General features: G+C 36.3%; 1 protein-coding gene across 6 annotated transcripts; it reads right to left on the minus strand.

The window, feature by feature from the left end:
• Nucleotides 1-197: 197 nt before the first annotated feature.
• LOC127987703 (AMP deaminase 2) lies at nt 198-21,758 on the minus strand. 6 transcript variants are annotated; one of them, XR_008161331.1, is made up of 19 exons: nt 20,036-20,249; nt 14,934-15,064; nt 13,307-13,437; nt 12,619-12,687; nt 12,442-12,547; nt 10,890-11,076; nt 10,677-10,818; nt 9,386-9,475; nt 9,183-9,312; nt 7,638-7,832; nt 7,430-7,561; nt 6,048-6,211; nt 5,830-5,956; nt 4,895-5,058; nt 4,695-4,815; nt 3,690-3,863; nt 3,502-3,612; nt 2,593-2,888; nt 198-2,210 (listed from the first exon to the last, which is right to left on the minus strand). XR_008161331.1 is itself a non-coding variant. In XM_052590063.1 (18 exons), exons 1-18 carry the CDS (start codon nt 21,541-21,543, stop codon nt 2,673-2,675), a joined length of 2,397 nt encoding a protein of 798 aa, XP_052446023.1. In that variant the 5' UTR covers nt 21,544-21,758; the 3' UTR covers nt 198-2,672. The 6 variants fall into 6 exon arrangements, 3 of the variants coding, with proteins under 3 accessions (XP_052446023.1, XP_052446022.1, XP_052446024.1); XR_008161330.1 differs by having other exon boundaries at nt 198-2,404; XR_008161329.1 differs by having other exon boundaries at nt 198-2,498.
• Between the last annotated feature and the right edge of the window lie 77 nt (nt 21,759-21,835).

Raw genomic sequence — 21,835 nt, forward strand, 5'->3', positions numbered from 1 at the left:
ATGTGCCGTTAAATTGAAATATTTACTTAAAATCTCAGGGGGCTCTTCAAGCACATCATTTTGGTCAAAGGGGTTCTGTAAACAATGCATTTGTTATTTTAAATGTGTATCTTTCTGGTTAAAAATGACCCTTCAGCTGGTTTTGACGAACTGGATTTGGAGAATTTTTCTGATGCAGAGATGCACAAAAGCCCAGATGAGATTAAACACATGCTTTATTAAAATCAACAAAACACTCATTCTCACAAAAAATAGATACATTTCGTACAGCTATTCATTATCACTTGCTTTCTAGCATGTTGTGCGTCATGCTCTGCTCTGGATTTATGTGCTAGTTTCTATAAATTAGGCTTTTTTTGAGTCACGTTTGGTGTTATTTATTAGTTCAGTGTCAAGATACTGTATGGCGATTAACAGTCAGTATAGCGTCAACTCAATCTACCGAACACATGCTGGATCGGAAAATGCTACAAACTCAAAACTAACATCAATGTCGAGCGTATAAGATATGTTAAATAAACTACTTTGTAAACATCACAGAAACGGAAGGTTTGGTGAGTTCAGTAGGTTTAATATTAGTAAAACAAACAGAGGTTTTGTCTCAACTGCGCCTCCTGCAGGACTGGAGCACATTCACTTCTGAACAGTTCAGCCTTCAGACAACATAAACCCTTTAAAATGACGAGAAAATATAACGGATAAATGAACAAAAGATTGAAAGATGTGTTCACAGTGAATTCTAATCCCAAAATAAACCGTCAAACAGTAGCTAAAGCAAAAGACATAAGGGGTGGGGGGGGGGGGTGCTACTATTCATATAATAGCATATATAATCATTTTATTTATAATACTATATGAATAGCATTATTACTTATCGATTTTAACATATTAATGTTGAAAACATATTATAATTAATATTACAATTTAATAATATAGACTTTATATCATTATGGATATTAATATGTATAATGGTGTAAATTATATTTAGTTTTCAACTTTAATGGTAAAAACTAAATATTAATGTAAAATAGAACTATAGTTTTTAGGTCTTTTTTACAGAAACATTTTAAAACTAACTATATTTATAATAATATTATTATCAATATATTAAAATCTATAATTTAAAATATATTACTATCATAATATTGATATGATTGTTTTTTATATTAACTGGTGTTAATATAGTATTAAAAAAAAACTTGAATTATTTCAGTTTAGTTTTACATTTAGATTTTCAAGTTAATAATTGTAGTTAGGATTAGGTTTTTTAATCACAGACACATCAAATAAAGCCTTCAAAATAAAAGTCTCTACAGTAAAAGGCACGTGCGGGAGCGTGACGTCCTGATGGAGGTGTAACGTCGTACAATAGCGATGCATGGCTAAAACGTCTCTAAACATGCAGCAACATGAGAGGAAAGGAAGGACAGGTGGTGTGTGGGCGGGGTCAGATCTAATCTTGAGCTTGCTGAGTGAATAGGAGATATGTGGGCGGGGTCAGATCACATCTTGAGCGATTTGATTGGACAAGTGAGATGTAGGCAGGTCAGATCAGATCTCAAGCGTGTTGATTGGGCAGGTGGTGTGTGGGTGGGGTCAGATCAGATCTCAAGCGTGTTGATTGGGCAGGTGGTGTGTGGGTGGGGTCAGATCAGATCTCAAGCGTGTTGATTGGACAGGTGGTGTGTGGGTGGGGTCAGATCAGATCTCAAGCATGTTGATTGGACAGGTGATATAAGATCTTGAGTGTGTTGATTCAAAAGGTCGTGTGTGGGCGGGGTCAGATCAGATCTTGAGTGTGTGGATTCAACAGGTGGTGTGTGGGCGGGGTCAGATCAGATCTTGAGTGTGTTGATTCGACAGGTCGTGTGTGGGTGGGGTCAGATCAGATCTCAAGCGTGTTGATTGGACAGGTGGTGTGTGGGCGGGGTCAGATCAGATCTTGAGTGTGTTGATTGGACAGACGACATGTGGGCGGGGTCAGACCACATCTTAAGCGTTTTGATTGGACAAGTGGAATGTAGGCGGGTCAGATCAGATCTCGAGCGTGTTGATTGGACAGGTGGTGTGTGAGTGGGGTCAGATCAGATCTCATGGTGTTGATTGGACAGGCGATATGTGGGCGGGGTCAGATCAGATCTTATCTTGAGGGTGTTGATTGGACAATTGGAATGTAGGCGGATCACATCTCGAGCGTGTTGATTGGACAGGTGGTGTGTGGGCGGGGTCAGATCAGATCTCGAGCGTGTTGATTGGACAGGTGGTGTGTGGGCGGGGTCAGATCAGATCTCGAGCGTGTTGATTGGACAGGTGGTGTGTGGGTGGGGTCAGATCTTATCTTGAGAGTGTTGATTGGACAATTGGAATGTAGGCGGATCATTTCTCGAGCGTGTTGATTGGACAGGTGGTGTGTGGGTGGGGTCAGATCTTATCTTGAGCGTGTTGATTGGACAATTGGAATGTAGGCGGATCATTTCTCGAGCGTGTTGATTGGACAGGTGGTGTGTGGGCGGGGTCAGATCAGATCTCAAGCGTGTTGATTGGACAGGTGGAATGTAGGAGGATCAGATCTCGAGTGTGTTGATTGGACAGGTGGTGTGTGGGCGGGGTCAGATCAGATCTTGAGTGTGTTGATTGGACAGGTGGTGTGTGGGTGGGGTCAGGGCTCATCTCTAGTTTGTTGATTGGCTGGACGTGAATGACAGCCCCTCCTCCTCCTCGATTCTGTCCAGCTCCTGTGTTCGGATGGCCTGCGTGATCAGGTGCAGCTCTTCACACAGAGTCTCGTATCGATACCCCACACGGATGTCTGGGACGTTTGTGCGCCAGATGTCATTACTGACGGGACCCTCTTTAGTGTAATCAGGACCCAGCCAATGACTCTTACTCTGAAACGAGCAGAAAAGAGAGAACAATTTGAGTCAATAATGTGTCATGTGTCATTTCAAAGCAGCTTTACAGGAAAATATAGATGAATAACTATTGAGTGAATCATTATGCATGTTTTTAAAATATAATGTATATTTAATTAAATTTAAGTTACAAAACTAAATTGAATCCTTTTTTAAATTAATAATTAAGCTTTAAGTTTTATAATTAAGTTATTTAATGTATATACATGTACATTTACGCCATTTGTTATTTTAGTCTGTCATTTCTACTGTAGTAAATATTACAGTGTAATTTTATTTATTTGGGTTTTTCTTTTTTTTTTTTTGGATGTGTTCCCACACATTTTTAACCATTTTAATTTATTTTACTTTACTGTTAGAGGAAAGGATTTAGAAGTTTATAATTTTTTCACACCACTTTCCAGCCATTTATAAGATTAGTATAACTAGAACAATTATTATTAGATATATTTTAACAACACAACACACCATGCAAAGAAACTATAGAATTAATGATGATCAAACATTTCAAAGTTAATTTAGTTTTAATAACGTGAGTAGTTTCTACATTATACTGCGGTTTCATTTTGTTGGTGTGTGTGTGTGTTACCTTGTGTGAGAAGCCGCTCATTAACACACTGTTTCTGGCGAGTTCACACATGTCACATGAGCTCAGTTTCCACACCTGAGCGGCGATGCTGTACTCCTCCATCAGAGGCTCCTGAAACACACACACACACGTTTACACACACACACAGTCATCAGACAGGAGTGTCCTCATGCTCGTGCACCACTCACCTTAGTGAAGTGGAACTGCAGCGGGTCGTCGGTGGACAGAGACACCATCAGGCCGCGGGACAGATACTCGGGCAGAGGGTTGCGATGGTAACTCAGAAACAGACTGTTGTTGCTGAGCGGAGACATGGCGATGCCCACCTGAGCCAGATAATACAGATACTGCAGGACCGGAGCCTACGACACACACACACAGGTACACAATCACTGCTCATCTGACCTCCACTTCCCGCTTATAAATTCATTTCTGTCTGTTAAAGGAGTGTAGGAAACCAGAACCAGTTCAAAATAATGATTGACTCTTATGAAGCGGTTCTTTTCAGTGAATCAACATTATTAACACCGTGTTCTGAACAAATGACTCTTTTGAACTGAACCGTTTTATTGAATCAAAATACAAAAACACTGGTTGTGCTCTGTGGTTGATTCACCAAAAAGGACTGGTTCATAAATTTAAGGAGTCAGATTATATTAGTGGCTCTGTATTGGCTAAAAACATCTAGTTACTGTTCTTTTAAAAGTACTGGATTTAAATCAGGCGACCAGGATAGTATGATTCCTGAACAAATGATTCCTTTGAACTGAATCTTTAAATGAATCAAGACTTCTAGTGAAATCCGTTGCCGTAATAACTTAATTTAGGCATCGGACTACATCGGTTGCTCTGTATGTGTTTGGTTCACTAAAAAGAAACCATTTAGTCTGATTCCTGAACAAATGACTCTTATGAACCGGCTCTTTTAGGAAATTAAATCCACAAAGCATGACCAATGTAATCCAATTGTAGGACTAAAGATTCTTAAGAAACCGTTAATTTTACTGAATCAAACCCAACCACACTCACATTCCTGAACTAGTGACTCTTTTGAACTGGTGCTTTAAGTGAACTGAATCATTTTTCTGAATCACACAAGCACTGCACAACCGTTCGTCTGATTTCTGACTCTTCTGAAGCGGTTCTTTAGTGAATCAGTCTCTCTTGATCTCTCCTCCCTATCATCTAGATACCTTCCTGAGCAGCAGTCCGTGCGAGATGTTTTCCGACAGCATGAATCCGGACACCAGGTGATGGATAGGCCCCGCCTCCCCGCAGTGAGGTCGCAGCACGAAGGTGTTGAAGCCCCGCCTCCTGCTCACACAGACAGACGGGTGATTCAGGTGACTCTTTCTAAAGCGATTCGATCTCATGACGTGTCGCGAGTGGGTACCTGCGCAGGTGGTTGAGCACGGTCATGTTGACGTACATGTAGTACAGGTAGTACGAGTACGGCGGGTTGTCGTCGTCACACCAGCGCGCCGGAGACGGACTGTCCAGGTTGAAGACGTGACTCTCCGGTTTGGACTCGTCGTCCACGCTGTCGAATCCCACCACCTGAACATTCAAATCAATGTTTTGTGGCTCACAGTTAGTTATTCTCCTCAGCTCAAACGAACTAGAGGCCCTGATGACATCATACTGCACTCCTTAGATTTCTGTCCAATCAGACACTCTCTAAAATGACTGCTTCCTGTTTAAACAGGAAATACCCCTGTTAAATGTTTTTATTCTTATTTTAGTTATTAATATACTGAATTTGTTTTTTTATTGTTTTCCTATTTTTTAGTTATTATTTTTTTTTTTTTTTGTTAGCTGGGAAAGTTAAAGTCTTTAAGTTGAGTCATAAAAATTAACTGGAAATAAAGAGTAAAACTGAACTAAAACAAAGTTACACCCACATATAAATATTCAAAACTAATAACAATTTTTTTAAAAAAAATTTTGTAAAATGTTAACTTAAAATTACAACTGAAAATATAAAAGCTAAATAAAAATGCAAAAAAAAAATTATATGTAAATAATACTAAAATAAAACTGTTTGGAAACTATTTGAGATATTTATGTATTTAGTTTTATTTGAAGTAATAAATGTTTTTTATGGTTGTAGTTTTAATAAAAAGGTCGGACTAGGGTTGCAAAGGGGTGGATACTTTCTGGTAAATTTCCAGGAACCTTCCAAAAATTCTGGAATATTCAAAAAAATCCTAGAAAGTTTCAAACATTTCTGGAATGTTTCTGAAATTTACTTGCAATTTTCAACCTTTTTGAAACCTTAGGTCTCATAGTGTGTGTGTGTGTGTATCTGTGTGTGTGTGTGTGTCTCACGTGCTGCAGGAACAGGTGCAGCTGCGGGTGGCTGCTGGGATTGATGGTGACCTCGAACAGCGGCAGGAAGATGTTCTCCAGCATCTGCTGGAAGTTACTCAGATGCTGCTTAGTGCGGTAAACATCACTGCACACAAACACACAACACACCGTCTCAAACTCACTGTGTGTGTGTGTGTGTCTGATGTGTGTGTGTGTGAGTGTGTGTGTCGTCTCACAAGAGTCGTGGGATCTGCACGAGCCAGCGCACGTTGTCGGAGTAGACGGAGTGAGAGATGGCCCACAGAGCCAGTTTGTCCCACTCGTCCATGGATCGGCCGTAGATGGACAGACGCAGCTCAGCGTTCTGATACTTGCTCTCCTCCAGGTCTGACATCACTTCCTGCGCACACAGGAAACACACTGAATATACGCCATCATCTGGGCTCGTTTGGGGTTTAGTGAATTATCATTAGAGTTTGAAGTGGGACGTACAAAATTAAGCATACAGTTATGAGATCTATATATACGTTTCAATTAAGACATTATTAAACATCTCTTTTCTATACGGTATTTTGTTTCTTTTTTTTTCTTTTTTTACTACACTTTGAAATGGAAAATATATTTTTTATTTAACACTAATTAAGTAAAATAAATAGCATAATCAATAAAACATTCATTTTTGCATATTGTCTGCTTTTCTTAAAACAACATATTAAAAGCAGAATATATTATTCTAATTTATTTTATCAGTTTTATTCTCATTTAACTTTACTAATTAATTTTAAAGTATAGATTAAGGAAACTAAGCAAAAACATATCTTTAAAAAAAGGTTTTATAAAAAAAATACTGATAATGTACTGAATAACTTTTGAAAAGTTTAAACATTTTTAAATGCGCACATAGAAATACACACATTACATTGTTTTACGATATATATATATATATATATATATATATATATATATATATATATATATATATATATATATATATATATATATAGTACAGTTAACTTTTTATGTTGTCAATTGTTTCTATATTATTACATTTTAAATATATTCTAATATTATGTATGTAAATATTCCAATACTTCTTATTAATACTATATTTTAATATAAATATTACATAAATGTTAGTATTTCAATACACTGCATTACTTCCATTGCGTTATTTATAATTATATATGGTATTAAAAATCTTAATTGCGATATTGTTTGATAACGTTTGATGATAGATAGTATTATATATATATATTATTATAGATAGAAATACACACATTACATTGTTTTACAATATATATATATAAAATACAGTTAACTTTTTATGTTGTCAATTGTTTCTATATTATTACATTTTATCCCTAAATATATTCTAATATTGTGTATGTATATATTGCAATAATTCGTCTTATTAATACTATATTTTAATGTGAATACTATATAAATGTTAGTATTTCCAATACATTCCATAATATAGTTATATACAGAGTATAGTTATAAATATTTGAATTGAGGTATTTATTAGCATTGTTTGATGACAGATAGTATTATATAATGCGTTCCCAGTCCAGTAGTTGTAAATATGACAGTGTTATGATGATGTTAGCGTGGTCTGTACCTTGACGATGTGTCCGAAGTACTTCCCCTGGATGTGGTTGTCCGTCTTGATGAAGATCTCTCTGAAGATGGACTCTCCGATGGGGTTGTATTTAGAGTTGAACTTGTCGAAGCGGTGGAAGGTGTTCCTGTCCTGCGGAGGGAGCGGAGGTGTCACGTGACTCGTGTGTTAGCATGCTAGCGTGTGTGTGTGTGCGAGCGGGTCTCACCGCGTGCATCTCCAGCGTGTCCACGCTCAGGTCGTACGCCGTCAGGTTCATGTTCTCGAACACCTCCATCATGGTCTGTCCTCGGCCGTCCTGCACTCGCACGATCTCGTCCGGGTACTTCTTCACCGAGCTCTTGATGAAGCGCAGCAGGTGCTTCTGGTTCATGCAGGACGAGGCGTGGATGTGCGTGTCCACCTGGTCATGTTATAGTATACGCTATATAATATTCATCACAATACACACACTCACTCTAGACTGTGAAACACAATCGGTTTCACGTGCACACTTACATTTAGACAGCAATCTATTCAGAGCGAGATCTAGTTGTTTTTCTCTTTGGTGCAACATTTTGAATTTAAGAAAAAAAATCTAGCACTTTTTTTTTTTTTTGTAGTAGTAGTAATTTCAACTGAATTTGCTTAATGATCATAAATTCTCAAAGAATAAAAACAACCATATAATCATTAAAATAAATAAATAAATAAATCAGTCAATTTAAATATTTTGTATTTATTAATATTTGTAATATTATAAGTACTTTTTATATAATTACATTTTGTTGGACATGTTTCTATAACATTTTTTTTTTAAATAATTATATTATGTTTATTTATACAGAACAGCAATTTAATTTCAATTTGAGGATAATTACAGTACAAGTAATTTAATTTGATAGTTTTATGATAGTTATCTAGTATTCTAATAGTCTATATATTTAAATAATCTAATGCTACACATTATATTTATATAATAATTAGTGCTGTCAAATGATTAATCATGATTAATCGCATACAAAAGTTTGTGTTTACATAATACATGTGTGTGTGTGTGTGTGTGCTGTGTATTTTTATTATGTATATATAAATACATACAGCATATATTTTGAAAATATTTACATGTCTAAATGTATATTCATATTTAATATATAAACATAACATATTTTGAAAAATATGCACATTCATGTGTGTTAAAAATATGTACATAATAAATATAATAAACATAGTACACACAAACATATATATTATTTGAACAAAAACTTTTATTTTGGATGTGATTTAACTGTAAATATTAATTTGACAGCACTAATAATAATGTAATTTATTATGATGTTTTATATGATAAAATAATGTTATAATATAAAAATATTGTTCTATATTTTCCGTATAAATACTTTATTCTTTAACAGTTAATTATACTATTATTATATGTATATTATATTATTAGATTTATTTTAAATTAAGTGTTTACATTTGTAATATAATTTTTTTGATGGTTAATGACTATTTTTGTAGTCTATTTCAGAACTCTAACACTGTGCATTAATATTAAAATTTTATATATTTTAAAATTTAGTATTTATTATACAAAACTTTATATAAAAATGTCTTTTTTTTTCTTTTTCTTTTTGAAAATTATTACTGTACTAGTTAATTTAATTAAAATTTTGAATTTTTTAAATGTATTTTTAAATTCTAATACTTTACGTTGATATTGCACTCTCATTTTTGATAATTAATTTATTCTGTTAACTGAGGGAAGCGTCACCTTGCGTATGTTGTAGAAGTCTCTGTGCGGCACCTTCTTCTGCGCGGCGAGCTCCTTCATCTCGTTCAGCAGGACGTGCATCTGAAACTTAGAGCTCAGATACTGCAGCCGCCGATAGCAGAACGACTTCCTGCAGAGAAACGCACAAATCAGACGCGGCACACAGGCCGAGCCCAGTGCATGCTGGGAGACGAGTCACTCACACAGGGCCGTTGATGATGAGCGCCATCATCACGTTCATGTCGGCGATGTACTCCTGCAGGTCTGGATACGGCAGGTCCAGCTCGGTGCTCCTGCGGATCGTTTCAACACAGACGTCTTTATAACGTTAAGAACTCACACACACACACTGAAGAGACGAGCCTGTTTCAACCCTAGCGAGTCGTCTTCATAGTGAGCATCTTTAGGCGTCATGAAGACTTCTGTTGTTGTTTGAAGAGTAGCACTTTCATCAGTAGTTTCTTATAGAAGACTAATCTACTTCTTGTATTCATGATTATTCAGTATTGTCATATTACATTTAGTATTACTTGATTTGATTTATTGAATTTCAGCTCAGTTTGCCTCTACTCAAGTGTTATTTTAGTTTAATATATTTTCTGTATTCATTTAAACTTTACTTTTAGTAGTTTTGTTGTAAATTTGTTGTTTTTGCTTGCTTTTCTTACTATAATTTATGACTTAAACTAAAAGAAAATGTTAGAATTTTTTTAAATATATATTTTCATTTCAGTTAAATGTTAAAATGTTTAACAAAATGTTTGTAATAGTTTTATTTGCAGTTAGCGATAATAACCCTGGCACACTATCAAACATGTTTACGAATTTGTATACTTTTTCTTTTCAATTAACATTAATATGTTTTTACTGGTTAAATTTAATTTAACAATAGTAACACTGATTCTACTTTAAATTAAATTAAATTAAATTAAATTAAATTAAATTAAATTAAATTAAATTTAATTTAATTTAATTTAATTTAAATTTAATTTCATTGAAATGTAGCATCCTGACTGACAATCCTTGAATGCGCTGCGTCGTGAAATTTAGTTTATTCTTACAAGAACATTTATATAAAAAACATATGAAAATAGATCTACTTATAAAATATATTTAATTAACAATTATATTATTAAGAACAGCAATTCAGAGCTATAATTTATTACTAGATTCAACAAACCCAATAATGTTTTTGTCATTGTTTATTGGATATTTACTTGTTTGCTTCTTTTTTGATAAAATAAAGATTTTTTAAATAGATTATTGTAGATTGTTGTTTTTAATTCAATGTTTTTCTTTCAGTTTCTTCGTAATTAATTGAGAGCTGTTTCTACACTATATTTTTCCTGTGTATTTCTCATGTAGACGAGTGTTTAAACAGGCTCACGTGTCTTCATGACCCATTTTCTCTTTCTAGGGCGTCCCCAAAAGTAGGTTTAGTTAAATTTATCTAATTCAGAGGGCGTCTGCAGTCGGTTTGTCCCTGAAACTCACTTGTCCATGGGGCTCTGTGCGGTGTAGACGTGAATGACCCCGTCCACCATCTTGCAGCTGTATCCGGCGTCCGGTGGCAGGTTCTTCATGTCCTGTCCCTCGTATGGGTGTGTTTCTGACACCGGCGCGTGAACGGACATGTCTGAGACACACACAGAGATAAGTGCTGGTTCGTGTCAGGCTCTGTACACATGTGGAGGTGCTCACACACACCTGAGTCTCCGGGACTCTCGTGAAGGTCCTTGTACATGTCGTCGTCCAGCGGTCTCTGGCTCAGCTCCTGCAGGGATCGTCCCGTGGTTTTATAGAAGGTCTGCAGAGACTGAACCATGTACTTCTCTCTGATGAACAAGGCCTTCACGACACACTTCGCTGCGTCCACCAGATCCGTGAAGGGCACCTGAACACACAAAACGTCACAATAATCGATCTAGAATCAGTCAACGTCAACGAATCGGTGTATTTGCCCTGCTTTACAGTCATCAAATGTCTAACTTAAATTTGAGAGCTTAGAGAAAACGTAATATTAAACATTTTTACTTAAAGTACTTAGAGAAACTGAGCTTAATGTTAAGAATTTTTTTAAGTAGTAAACTTAGGAGGAAACTTAACACTAACAAACTTTTAAAGAAAAAAACTTGGAGAACTTAGAGAAGAAGTAATATTTATATAAATGTAAAGCGCAAAATTTAGAACTTAGATAAAACTCAGTTTTAGAACTTTTTAAAGGACAGAACTTAGAGAACACTCAGTAATAAGAATTTCTTAAAGAACAAAACATTGAGAATGTAGACTAAACAAAACAACGTAGATTTTTTTTTTTTTTAAGATAAAGACTTTAAAGAATTTTTGAAAGATCGAAGGTTTAGAGAACTTTGAAAAAACTGAGAAAACTTAATATTTAGATCTTTGAGGCTCAAAACTTAAAGAAAAACATAAGAATATGTAAAAGAACTTAGTGAAACTGAACTTGAAGATAAGACTTTTTAAAGAAGTAAACTTACAAAACTGAGGAAACTTAACATCAACAAACGTTTAGAAAAAAACAAAACTTGGAGAACTTGGAGAAACTTAATTTCTATTTATAAAAGTGAAAAAGCAAAACTTTATCAATAAAAAAAAAGCATAATATCAAGAATGTTTAAAGAACAAAACAGAAGTTAGAGGAAGACTTTTTTTCTGTATAAAAATCATGATGATACAGATAATTCTGTTTTATTAGTAATTTCTATATTACCTAAATTCTCAGTTTGAACTGCAAATTAAATTGTCTATTTAATGTTTCAATCATGGAAAATTTTACTAAAAACGTAAGACTAGACTGATTTTAATAGTTATCAAATGTATTCACAAGGTAATAGCTGATTGCTTGCTTGATTTTATTTAAAAAATGTTGCAAATGAAAAGTTTTTCAAATGATTTATTGATTTGCATTCAGGGATTTCATAAGTGATACTGCAAGTTTTTCTATTTATTTTAATTCCACTCCTTTAAATTCAGAATTAAAATGGAAAATTCACACCTAGCAAGAATTTTGTTCATTAAAATATTATGCGTTTTCATTCAGTAGATTGCTTTTAGCATTATTAACATTGTGAAAAGTGCTACAAAAAATACTACCTGAGGTTAATTTGCACTTGTTTAAATGTATTAGTACATATACAGTATTAAGGTGCATGTCTCAGATTAATAAGTATTGTAAAAGTTCTGTTTTATTGTCATTTTTTCAAGCAAACTAAGTGAATCTGGTTTCTCTGGTTCTCACCCCACACTTCTCCTCTCCTGAGATGGACACGCGCTGGAAGTTTTTCTCCACAAGTGTCTCCATATGATGCATGTACAGCTGGTCCACATGACTGTCCTTCAGATACCTGCAGACAGACACACGAGATGAGACACGGAGGAACGGACAGACAGAGACGAACGGACTCCAGTCACTCACTCCAGGTCTGTGGCGCTGTCTATTTTCATGAAGTCTTGTTTCGCCCGCAGCAGAATCTCAGGCTCAAGCCTTGAAGGATGTGAGGCAAAGTGGCAGATTTGAGTGAGCAACACACACACACACACACACCAGAGGTGAGGATATAAATCACAATAAAGCACTTTCATTTAAAATGCAGCAAAGGGAATCTGAAGTTCTCCACCCGAGCAGAAAGAGTGTGCATTTATGCATCTGTAAGTGTCACGAACCCAAACACACCCACACAAACGCCTGAAACGCGGCCAAACTCTGGCCTGTTGTGTCTGTGTGTGATTACGTGTCTGTGTGTTTGGTGGGTGTTTTGGACCAGTGTGTTCAAAGCAAATGAATTCACACAGATCGACGAACAAATGCCTGAGCAGGTGCAAAGCCATTATAAAACACTCTGGGCCCAAATATCACAAACAAATGATTGTTTGACATTCAGAAACTTTAACAGTTCCCAAAACATCATTTTACCTCAATTAAAGACTTCAAATATTCTGAAATATGCTTAAAAAAAATCAGTCTAACACCTTGGTCGAAGTTCTTTAGGACGGGAAAGTTGCTTTATTTTGATTTTTTTTTTTATTTATTTTTTTTTTTTTTACTTTATTTATTTTGAATTTGTTTCCACACAGTTAGGATGTTTAGTGTGTGTGTGTTGTACTTGACGTCTTGACTGATCTGTCGCTCCAGACGGTGGCGTTTCTCCTCCAGCTGTTCAATAGGACTCTCTTCAGGAAACTCGTACGGAGCACAACGCATGTCGCTGTCCGTTAGACTCCTCGCCAGCAGCTCCTGCACATGAGCAACACACACATACATGTTACAAGTATACTCACACTGAAGAGCAATCATACACCTGTATTACAATAACACTTTATAAACAAATGTGTTATAAACACATATACAAGTTACAAACACACAAGATAATATCACACACAAGTTACATAGACATATTACAAGCACACGTTACACACACACACACACACACGTGTTGCAGTCACACTTTACACACACACGTGTTGCAGTTATACACTCACCTAAAGGATTATTAGGAACACCATACTAATACTGCCTTCAGAACTGTCTTAATTATATGTGGCATTGATTCAACAAGGTGGTGAGAGCATTCTTTAGAAATGTTGGCCCATATTGATAGGATAGCATCTTGCAGTTGATGGAGATTTGTGTGATGCACATCCACGAAGCTCCCGTTCCACCACATCCCAAAGATGCTCTATTGGGTTGAGATCATTTTAGTTCAGTGAACTCATTGTCATGTTCAAGAAACCAATCTGAAATGATTCGAGCTTTGTGACATGGTGCATTATCCTGGTGGAAGTAGCCATCAGAGGATGGTACATGGTGGACATAAAGGGATGGACATGGTCAGAAACAATGCTCAAGTAGGCAGTGGCACTTAAACGATGCCCAATTGGCACTAAGGGGCCTAAAGTGTGCCAAGAAAACATCCCCCACACCATTACACCACCACCAGCATCCTGCACAGTGGTAACAAGGCATGATGGATCCATGTTCTCATTCTGTTTACGCCAAATTCTGACTCTACCATCTGAATGTCTCAACAGAAATCATCAGAGACTCATCAGACCAGGCAACATTTTTCCAGTCTTCAGCTGTCCAATCTTGGTGAGCTCGTGTAAATTGTAGCCTCTTTTTCCTATTTGTAGTGGAGATGAGTCATGGTGTCTTCTGCTGTTGTAGCCCATCCGTCTCAAGGTTGTGTGTGCTGTGGCTTCACAAATGCTTTGCTGCATACCTCGGTTGTAACGAGTGGTTATTTCAGTCAAAGTTACTCTTCTATCAGCTTGAATCAGTCGGCCCATTCTCCTCTGACCTCTAGCATCAACAAGGCATTTTCGCCCACAGGACTGCCGCGATACTGGATGTTTTTCCCTTTTCACACCATTCTTTGTAAACCCTAGAAATGGTTGTGTGTGAGAATCCCAGTAACTGAGCAGATTGTGAAATCCTCAGACCGGCCCGTCTGGCACCAACAACCATGCCACGCTCAAATTTGCTTAAATCACCTTTCTTTCCCACTCTGACATTCAGTTTGGAGTCCAGCGACTGCCATGTGATTGGTTGATTAGATAATTGCATTAATGAGAAATTGAACAGGTGTTCCTAATAATCCTTTAGGTGAGTGTACGTGTGTTGCAGTCACACTTTACATACACACGTGTTACAAACACACACGTTACATACACCTTACAGACCCACGCATTACAATCATACATGTTACACACACACGTATTCCGATCACACACCTCAGCGATCTCCTTGTATTTGCCGTCCATGGATGTGCGCAGGTCGATAGGCAGGTGTTTGTGGGTGACTGGTGTGCCGGGCAGAGAGCGCTGGGACATCAAAGGCCTCGCGTCAGCGAAGCCACACAGATCTACACACACACACACACACACACACACACACACAGAGACAGACAGAATATTAAAGATGCTAATAATAGTGCTGGTTATATCAGTCACTGGGGCTGGGGCTCATAGCTGTGGGTTCACTCACGATTTTCATCTGCTGGAAAATAAAAAAAAAATACAAAATTAAGAGAGATGCCACACAATGAGGGAAGGATCTGTGTCAGACTAGTGACCAGAGGATCACTAAGACAGAAAAAAACGCATAGCAACCACAATGACCATCCACAATGCCCTAGTAACCTAGTAACGCTCCAGTAATCATCTAGAACCGCACAGCAACCAGGAACAACACCCTAGCAAAGCTTTAGCATCTACTTAGACACATTTAGCTAATTGAGCGACTGACTGGCTGGTTTTTGTCGGTCATGACAGCAGTGCAGTGTTCAGTGCAGAAACCATCACACAGTACGAGCCAGAGTGTCTGATTCTCATTATTAAAGCACAGAGCTCGTGTGCAGATGACACTCATTCATCAGTGTCACTAACAGATGCTTCACGCTCACACTTCAGTGCACTCGGTTTTCCATTAGAAACACATCTAAGATGAATCAGAAAGCAGTTACATATTGATGAAAAACCACTTCTACTGATACTAAATATATTGAAAATCAACTGGGGGTTTTGTCTGTAAAAAGAAAACCAAAACAATGTCCATACAATGTTCTTCAAATATTGTTTGTGAAATATATGAAGAAATATACAGAAATATATGATGATTCAACACTGTTTATAAGCCTTTATTATTAGCTTTATTAAGTATTAGTGAGTTTACTTTTGTTTCTCTCTCGCTATGTATTATACACAGTAATATACAAAAATGTATTTGTCTTCAATTAAACTTAATTTATTTTTTATTTTTATAATGTTCAGTCCATTTCATATCTATCGTTTCTTTCAATCTTATCTAACAGGTCGTACTCAATTTCTAGTGAGGAGTTAAAGTTGAAGGGAGTTACATCAAAGCTTTCATGTTACTAGTGGGGTTCTGCAGGGCTCAGTTCTAGGCCCTCTCTTATTTTATTATTTATCTTCTACCTCACTACCTTACTTTGGTAATATTTTTAAGATTCTGGCAATCAGTTCATCTGCAATACTGATGACACCCAACTGTACCTATCCTCCAAACCTACCTCTACGTTTGCTACGTCTTCGTCCAGCTCTTTTGGGTAAAGAGCACAGTGATCTTTGTGATTTAGTCACTTCCCGTATTATTGTGATGCTTTTTTTTTGTGTGGTCTGCCTTCAAAGCTTCCCCATGAACTTAATATAGCTAAATATGTTTCAAATTGCAGATGAATCACCTTTGATCATGAATGCGAAATTACGTAGCTTGTCAGTGAACTACGGCTCTGCGTATTAAATGACGCTCTATCTGAAAGCACTGAAAGCAGCATAGAGATTCACTACTAATCACGGAACCGACTTTACTGAGATGCACATGTGATTTATCATGCAGCCCTAAGAAAATGAATAATTTTGATGACATTGATGGTTTGTGCAGCGGGGAAGATACATACGATATTAATACGATTAGTATTGAGCAAGTTCAGAGGCTGTCACATGTGGATCAACTTACTTTGTTGTGTACTTTCAACAGTTTCGATATCAAAAATACATTTTGTATTGATACATTTGCATTTTGGGAAAAAATAATCAGTTTTTTTAATAAATCATTGAAAATCAAAACCTGGATTTGAATTTTTAATGTTATTATAACCAAAAGCTGCTATGTGAAAACCTTATTTTACTCAAAAATCTAAATAGATTTATAGCATTTTGGAAAAAAACTCATCATATATATATATATATATATATATATATATATAAAAACAACAAATAAAATGTATGTGTATATATAAATAAATATAAAGAGAGATATCACAGTTAAAAAAATAGTGACCATTGTAAAATTGGCACAGAAATGCAGGTAAAACCTCAATCTTCCTGTCAAAACAATGAGGAGTTTGACACATCATGTGACTTTAAGGTGATCATGTGACACATATTCCACAACATTCCACATAAAACACCTCAGCCCAGTGCAAAAATAAAGCCATCTCGCACTCACAAACACACATGAATAGAGAGAGCCGCAGACAGGACGAGTGTGTGTAATGAGTGTGTTATCTGTGTGTAGTGTGTGTGATGTGTGCAGTACCTGCGTGTAGTCTGATCTCTGCTGGGATGCTCAGGATAACAAGCACTTCCTGTCCAGCTTTGTGTGTGTGTGTCTGTCTCTCCCTGCAGTGATTCTCTCTCAGTGTGTGTCTGGACGCTCGGGTACACTGGTGTATGGCTCATACCACGTTGCAGATGGAGGTGGGGGGGTTTGGTAGCGGGATGCACCACTGTATTTTTAAACCCCATTGTGTTTACAGAGGAATCCTGGGAAAACCAGCATGAACGCCTCTCTCTCTCTCTCTCGCTCTCTCTCTCTCTCTCTCCCTCTCTGTGTGTGTGTGTGGCCGCGTCCCAATGTGTACTGTGCAGCACATACTCTGTAGTGTGCACTACAATACATTACACTGTAGACACGTGACCTCATTACAATACATTTATTCAAGAAGGAGAGAAAAGTGCCAGAATGCACACCAGCCTGAAAAATACTGTTTTTATTTGTGTGTGTGTGTGTGTGTGTGTGTTTTATGTAATTAACAATAATAATATTGCAATATTATATTATATGTTATTTTAAATCGTTGTTATTATATTGAGTTTTTATTATCTATATTTATTTTATTCATAGTTTCTATTTGTTTTATTATTGAAGCATTTAATAGCCCCGCCTCTGTCAAATGAGCCAATCACATGTCTCTTCACTCAAAAATGCACATTAGCCAATCTATCAAAAAAAAGTTTTATTCGTCTGATGAGTTTTAGTAGAATATGTTGCCAATTTTTTCTCATAATGTGACTTTTTTTTTTTATGCGCACCTAGAAAATGTTCTGCTGAAGTTGTTATTTTTCTTTAATATTATCTCTATTTAGTCTCTATAAAGTCTCGATTAAGTCTAAGTCTTTAGATTTTTTTTAATGCACTAAAAATTTGTCATTTTGTTAAAAATGTTACAAATAGTTTCTTAATAATTTGATGTTTTCAACCAAAAATAAGATGGCCACAGAGTGAATTGACATGCCTTATAAGGATTTAATTCAGAAATATCATCAGCAAATTACAATTTATGGTTCTTTTACCCTTTTAAGCCAACTGTGTGTGTTTATTTTTCTTGCAGTTTCCGTACAACCAATCACAAACTGACATAATATTCTGTTTCAGATAAGCCCCACCCCTGAACGACTGTGATTGGCTGTTCTATTTCAGTCTTTTACTGTGTATGCAGGCAGTTATTGAGCAGAATAAGCTGAGAAGTGAAATAAAACACACAGGGACTGAGCTCATGTAACTGTCTGTAACCCAGTGTCTAGACTGAGCTTTAGAGACACACACACACACACACACACACACACACACACACACACACACACAGGTTCATATTTAGAAGCTGAACACACACATTGTGTTGCTAATGAGAGATTTGTTTGTATTCTGTGTGTGTGTGTTTTAGTCTTAAAGGCACAGGACTGCAGGAGACTCATGTGTAGGTGTCATAATGTGACGGGTGTGTGTGTGTGTGTGATATTAACTGATCTCTGTGATTAACTGTACTTTAGACTCTCAAACCCCTCAGACTGTTAGACTCCATGCACGCACACACACACACACACACACACACACGCACACACACGTATCCAGCAGATGGAGCTCTACAGAAATCCACAACGGTTCGTTGTGTAATAATAATAAATATTGTATGTAAAGTCCAGTACAGGTCAATTAAGATTATATAACAATAATAAAAAGTAAAAGAGTAAAAATATATAATTCATACATGTGTGCGTGTATTTAAATATTAAATGTTTTCTCATTTGAAATTAAAATCATTAGAGCACAATTAAACCTATATGCCGAGTATATCGTTAAATTTTGTTGTTTATTTTATTATTTCAGTATTTATTTATTTTATTATTAGTAGTAGTAGTAGTATTAATGAATTTATATTTAAATGTAAAAATATATATATTTTCATCTTTGTTTTGAATGGTCAAATCTTTAATCCTAAAATGTATTTCTCGCTCATTTATTTTATTTGTTGTTTTTATATTGCATTATTTTATTTTTTTATATTAATATTTTAATTTACCATGATTTTATTATTATTATAGTATTTTTTTTTTTTTTTTAAATAGCAGTAGTAGTTTGTTTTTGATTGTGAATTTTTCTTCTCTTATTTGTATTCATTAGTTTATACGCTTTTTTTCATTTTCATTTTTTTTTGGTGCAATCATACACTAGGACTTATTGTAGACTCATATTTTGTTGTACTATTAACTGAATTTTCTTGAAATCATTGCATTCTCGTCTCTTTCAGATGAACCAGAAGGTTGCAGGTTCAATCCCAGGTAAGACCAACAGCACAAGCTCCTGTGTAATTCATGAGCTCTCATGTCACACGCCTGGACCAACACTTACCCACAATCCCACATTCCTGCACTTTTCATTAATATATTGATGCGCTCGGGATGAAGCAGACAAAACTGACAGACAAATGATGAAAGTTGCTCGTTTCTGTTCTGTCAGATCAGAAAGAAGCACTGACCAGTGCAACGGAGATTAATAAATACATTTTAAATGATTTAAAAATAATTTAATTAAAATGCACAAAAAAAAACACGGTTAAAAAATACATTTAAAAAATAATAATTAATATTTGTTTTAATATTGCATCCATTTTGCAGAGTAAAAAAAGCACTCAAAAAGAAAACAAACTCCAAACTGGCCTGAACTGCTCTGAAGACATGGTCCCCATCACACCCCACCCATCTATCCCGTCTATCTCTCGGCCTGTCTGTGTCCCCTCTGCGGCTGGACTCACCCGGGCTGGTCCTGCTGTGTAAACTGCCTCTCTTGCAGGGTTTAGTTTTGCTTTGGCTCTGTGCTGAAGCTGCGCTGGAGTCCGACATGCTGCCGACCGTCCGTCTGCTCACGGGACAGATGGAGAGAGAGAGGGGACGAGTGCTAGGAGACAGACTCTCTAATCAGAGCAGGAAGACATGCACAGGGGGCGGGGCCTGGGGATCTCTTAGCTGCAGTAGTGGAGGCGGAGCCACTCCCTTCATACATCAGTAGAGGGGGAGGGGCTTAGGATTCCCCCACAACATGCTCAGCCTCATTTTGATCTCCAGTAACCATGCAGCAAGAGTGAAATAGAGAGAGCGAGTGTTCCCAATGGCATTCAGTAGCCTCGTCTAAAATCAACAATGCTGTGCTCAGTTTAAAAGCACAAATAAATCAACAAAAAAAGTGCATTCAAAAATTAAGATTTTAAAAAGAAATAAATAAACTGACAAAATATTAAAAATGCGAAGTTTTTTCAAAGCATACTTTGATACGGTTTCATATACTGCAGTAGTTTGGAAGTATGCAAACAGAATGTAGTATGAATTACATGCAGCATATTTACTATTACTTATTAATTATTATGTATCCAAGTTTTTCTTTTAGGTTTACATTTAGGCATCCAGCAGACGCTTTTATCCAAAATGACTTAAAAATGACTTAGGACAATAGAAGCATTCAAAACCAACTGAAAGGCAAAAATATGTAAGTGTTGTAAAATTTTTATGTTTTTCCGATTTTTTTTTTTTTTTACAAATAAAAAGAAAACGAGTAGATAAAATGGAAAAATAATAGAGAATGCTAATATTAGAGACTCGTTTTAAAAGAAAACAAGTAGTGAGAAAATAGAAAAGAATATAATAGATCCAAATAAAAGAGTGGCTTCAGTTTAATATGTTCCAGGCTCGTTTATTGGATATACACAATTGATAATAAATAATAGTAAAGGTAATAAAACATCAGATAATAATGTGCTTGTTTTTGATGTCGCGGTTGCTGGTTTGTCTCGCGAGAGTTGGCAACAGGGATGCGACACAGCAGTCCACGCAGCGCAATAAGAAGTACGTCATACCGCTGATAGCGGGAGTTTGGTTCAAGAGGAAGCGATTATCAGATCTGTGGTTCATCAGGACTTGCATCGCTATGAAACTGAAGAACTTTGACCTGGTTAAACATTCGCCTGATCGGAAAACAGTTCAGTTCGGCTCCTCTGATCTGCTGTGGCCCAGAGTCACGTCTAAAAACTGGTACTGGAGAAATTATTAACGCGAATCGAGTCGCGCAAACAGCGCCAGACAATGACAACATCAGTTACAGATTCACAGATGAGCTTGAGTCGAGAGTAAACAGCGGAAATTACAGTGTATTAATCTTGTGTGTATTGCTTCTTGTGTGTATCATTTACTTGTATTATAAGTGTGTATGTATGTAACACATAGTTATACAGAGTTCTGCTGTATGATTAGACATGAACTCACTCGACATGTCTGTAGATTATGATCCGCTTTTATCCAAACTCTGCTGCTGATGAAAAGATGATGATAATCAGTGGTAATGACCGTCTAATGATGGGTAGTTTAGTTGTTTAATGTCAGAGGAATAACTGCTTGAGTTCTCCCGTTAATCCAGATTGAACTCGTTGATAAACTCGGAGTAGATTCTGAGCGTTCAGGAACTCTGATCAGAATTCGCTGAAAGATGGAGTCACATTTAAAGGGACCGCGACACATTTAACGCGCGACCAATCAGAACGCGATTTAATGATTCTACTAGAACC

The sequence above is a fragment of the Carassius gibelio genome, chromosome B22 (assembly GCF_023724105.1).
Source record: "Carassius gibelio isolate Cgi1373 ecotype wild population from Czech Republic chromosome B22, carGib1.2-hapl.c, whole genome shotgun sequence".
Taxonomy (NCBI): domain Eukaryota; kingdom Metazoa; phylum Chordata; class Actinopteri; order Cypriniformes; family Cyprinidae; genus Carassius; species Carassius gibelio.

What these genes read in the sequence shown, in the direction of transcription:
- LOC127987703 (XM_052590062.1), bottom strand. Translation starts at nt 20,123, where the DNA reads ATGTCGGACTCCAGCGCAGCTTCAGCACAGAGCCAAAGCAAAACTAAA. An exon ending in GACAGCGCCACAGACCTGGA is followed by an intron (nt 12,548 to 12,618) that starts GTGAGTGACTGG and finishes GTCTGTCTGCAG; the next exon opens with GTATCTGAAGGACAGTCATG. An exon ending in CAGGAGAGGAGAAGTGTGGG is followed by an intron (nt 11,077 to 12,441) that starts GTGAGAACCAGA and finishes TTGTGTGTTCAG; the next exon opens with GTGCCCTTCACGGATCTGGT.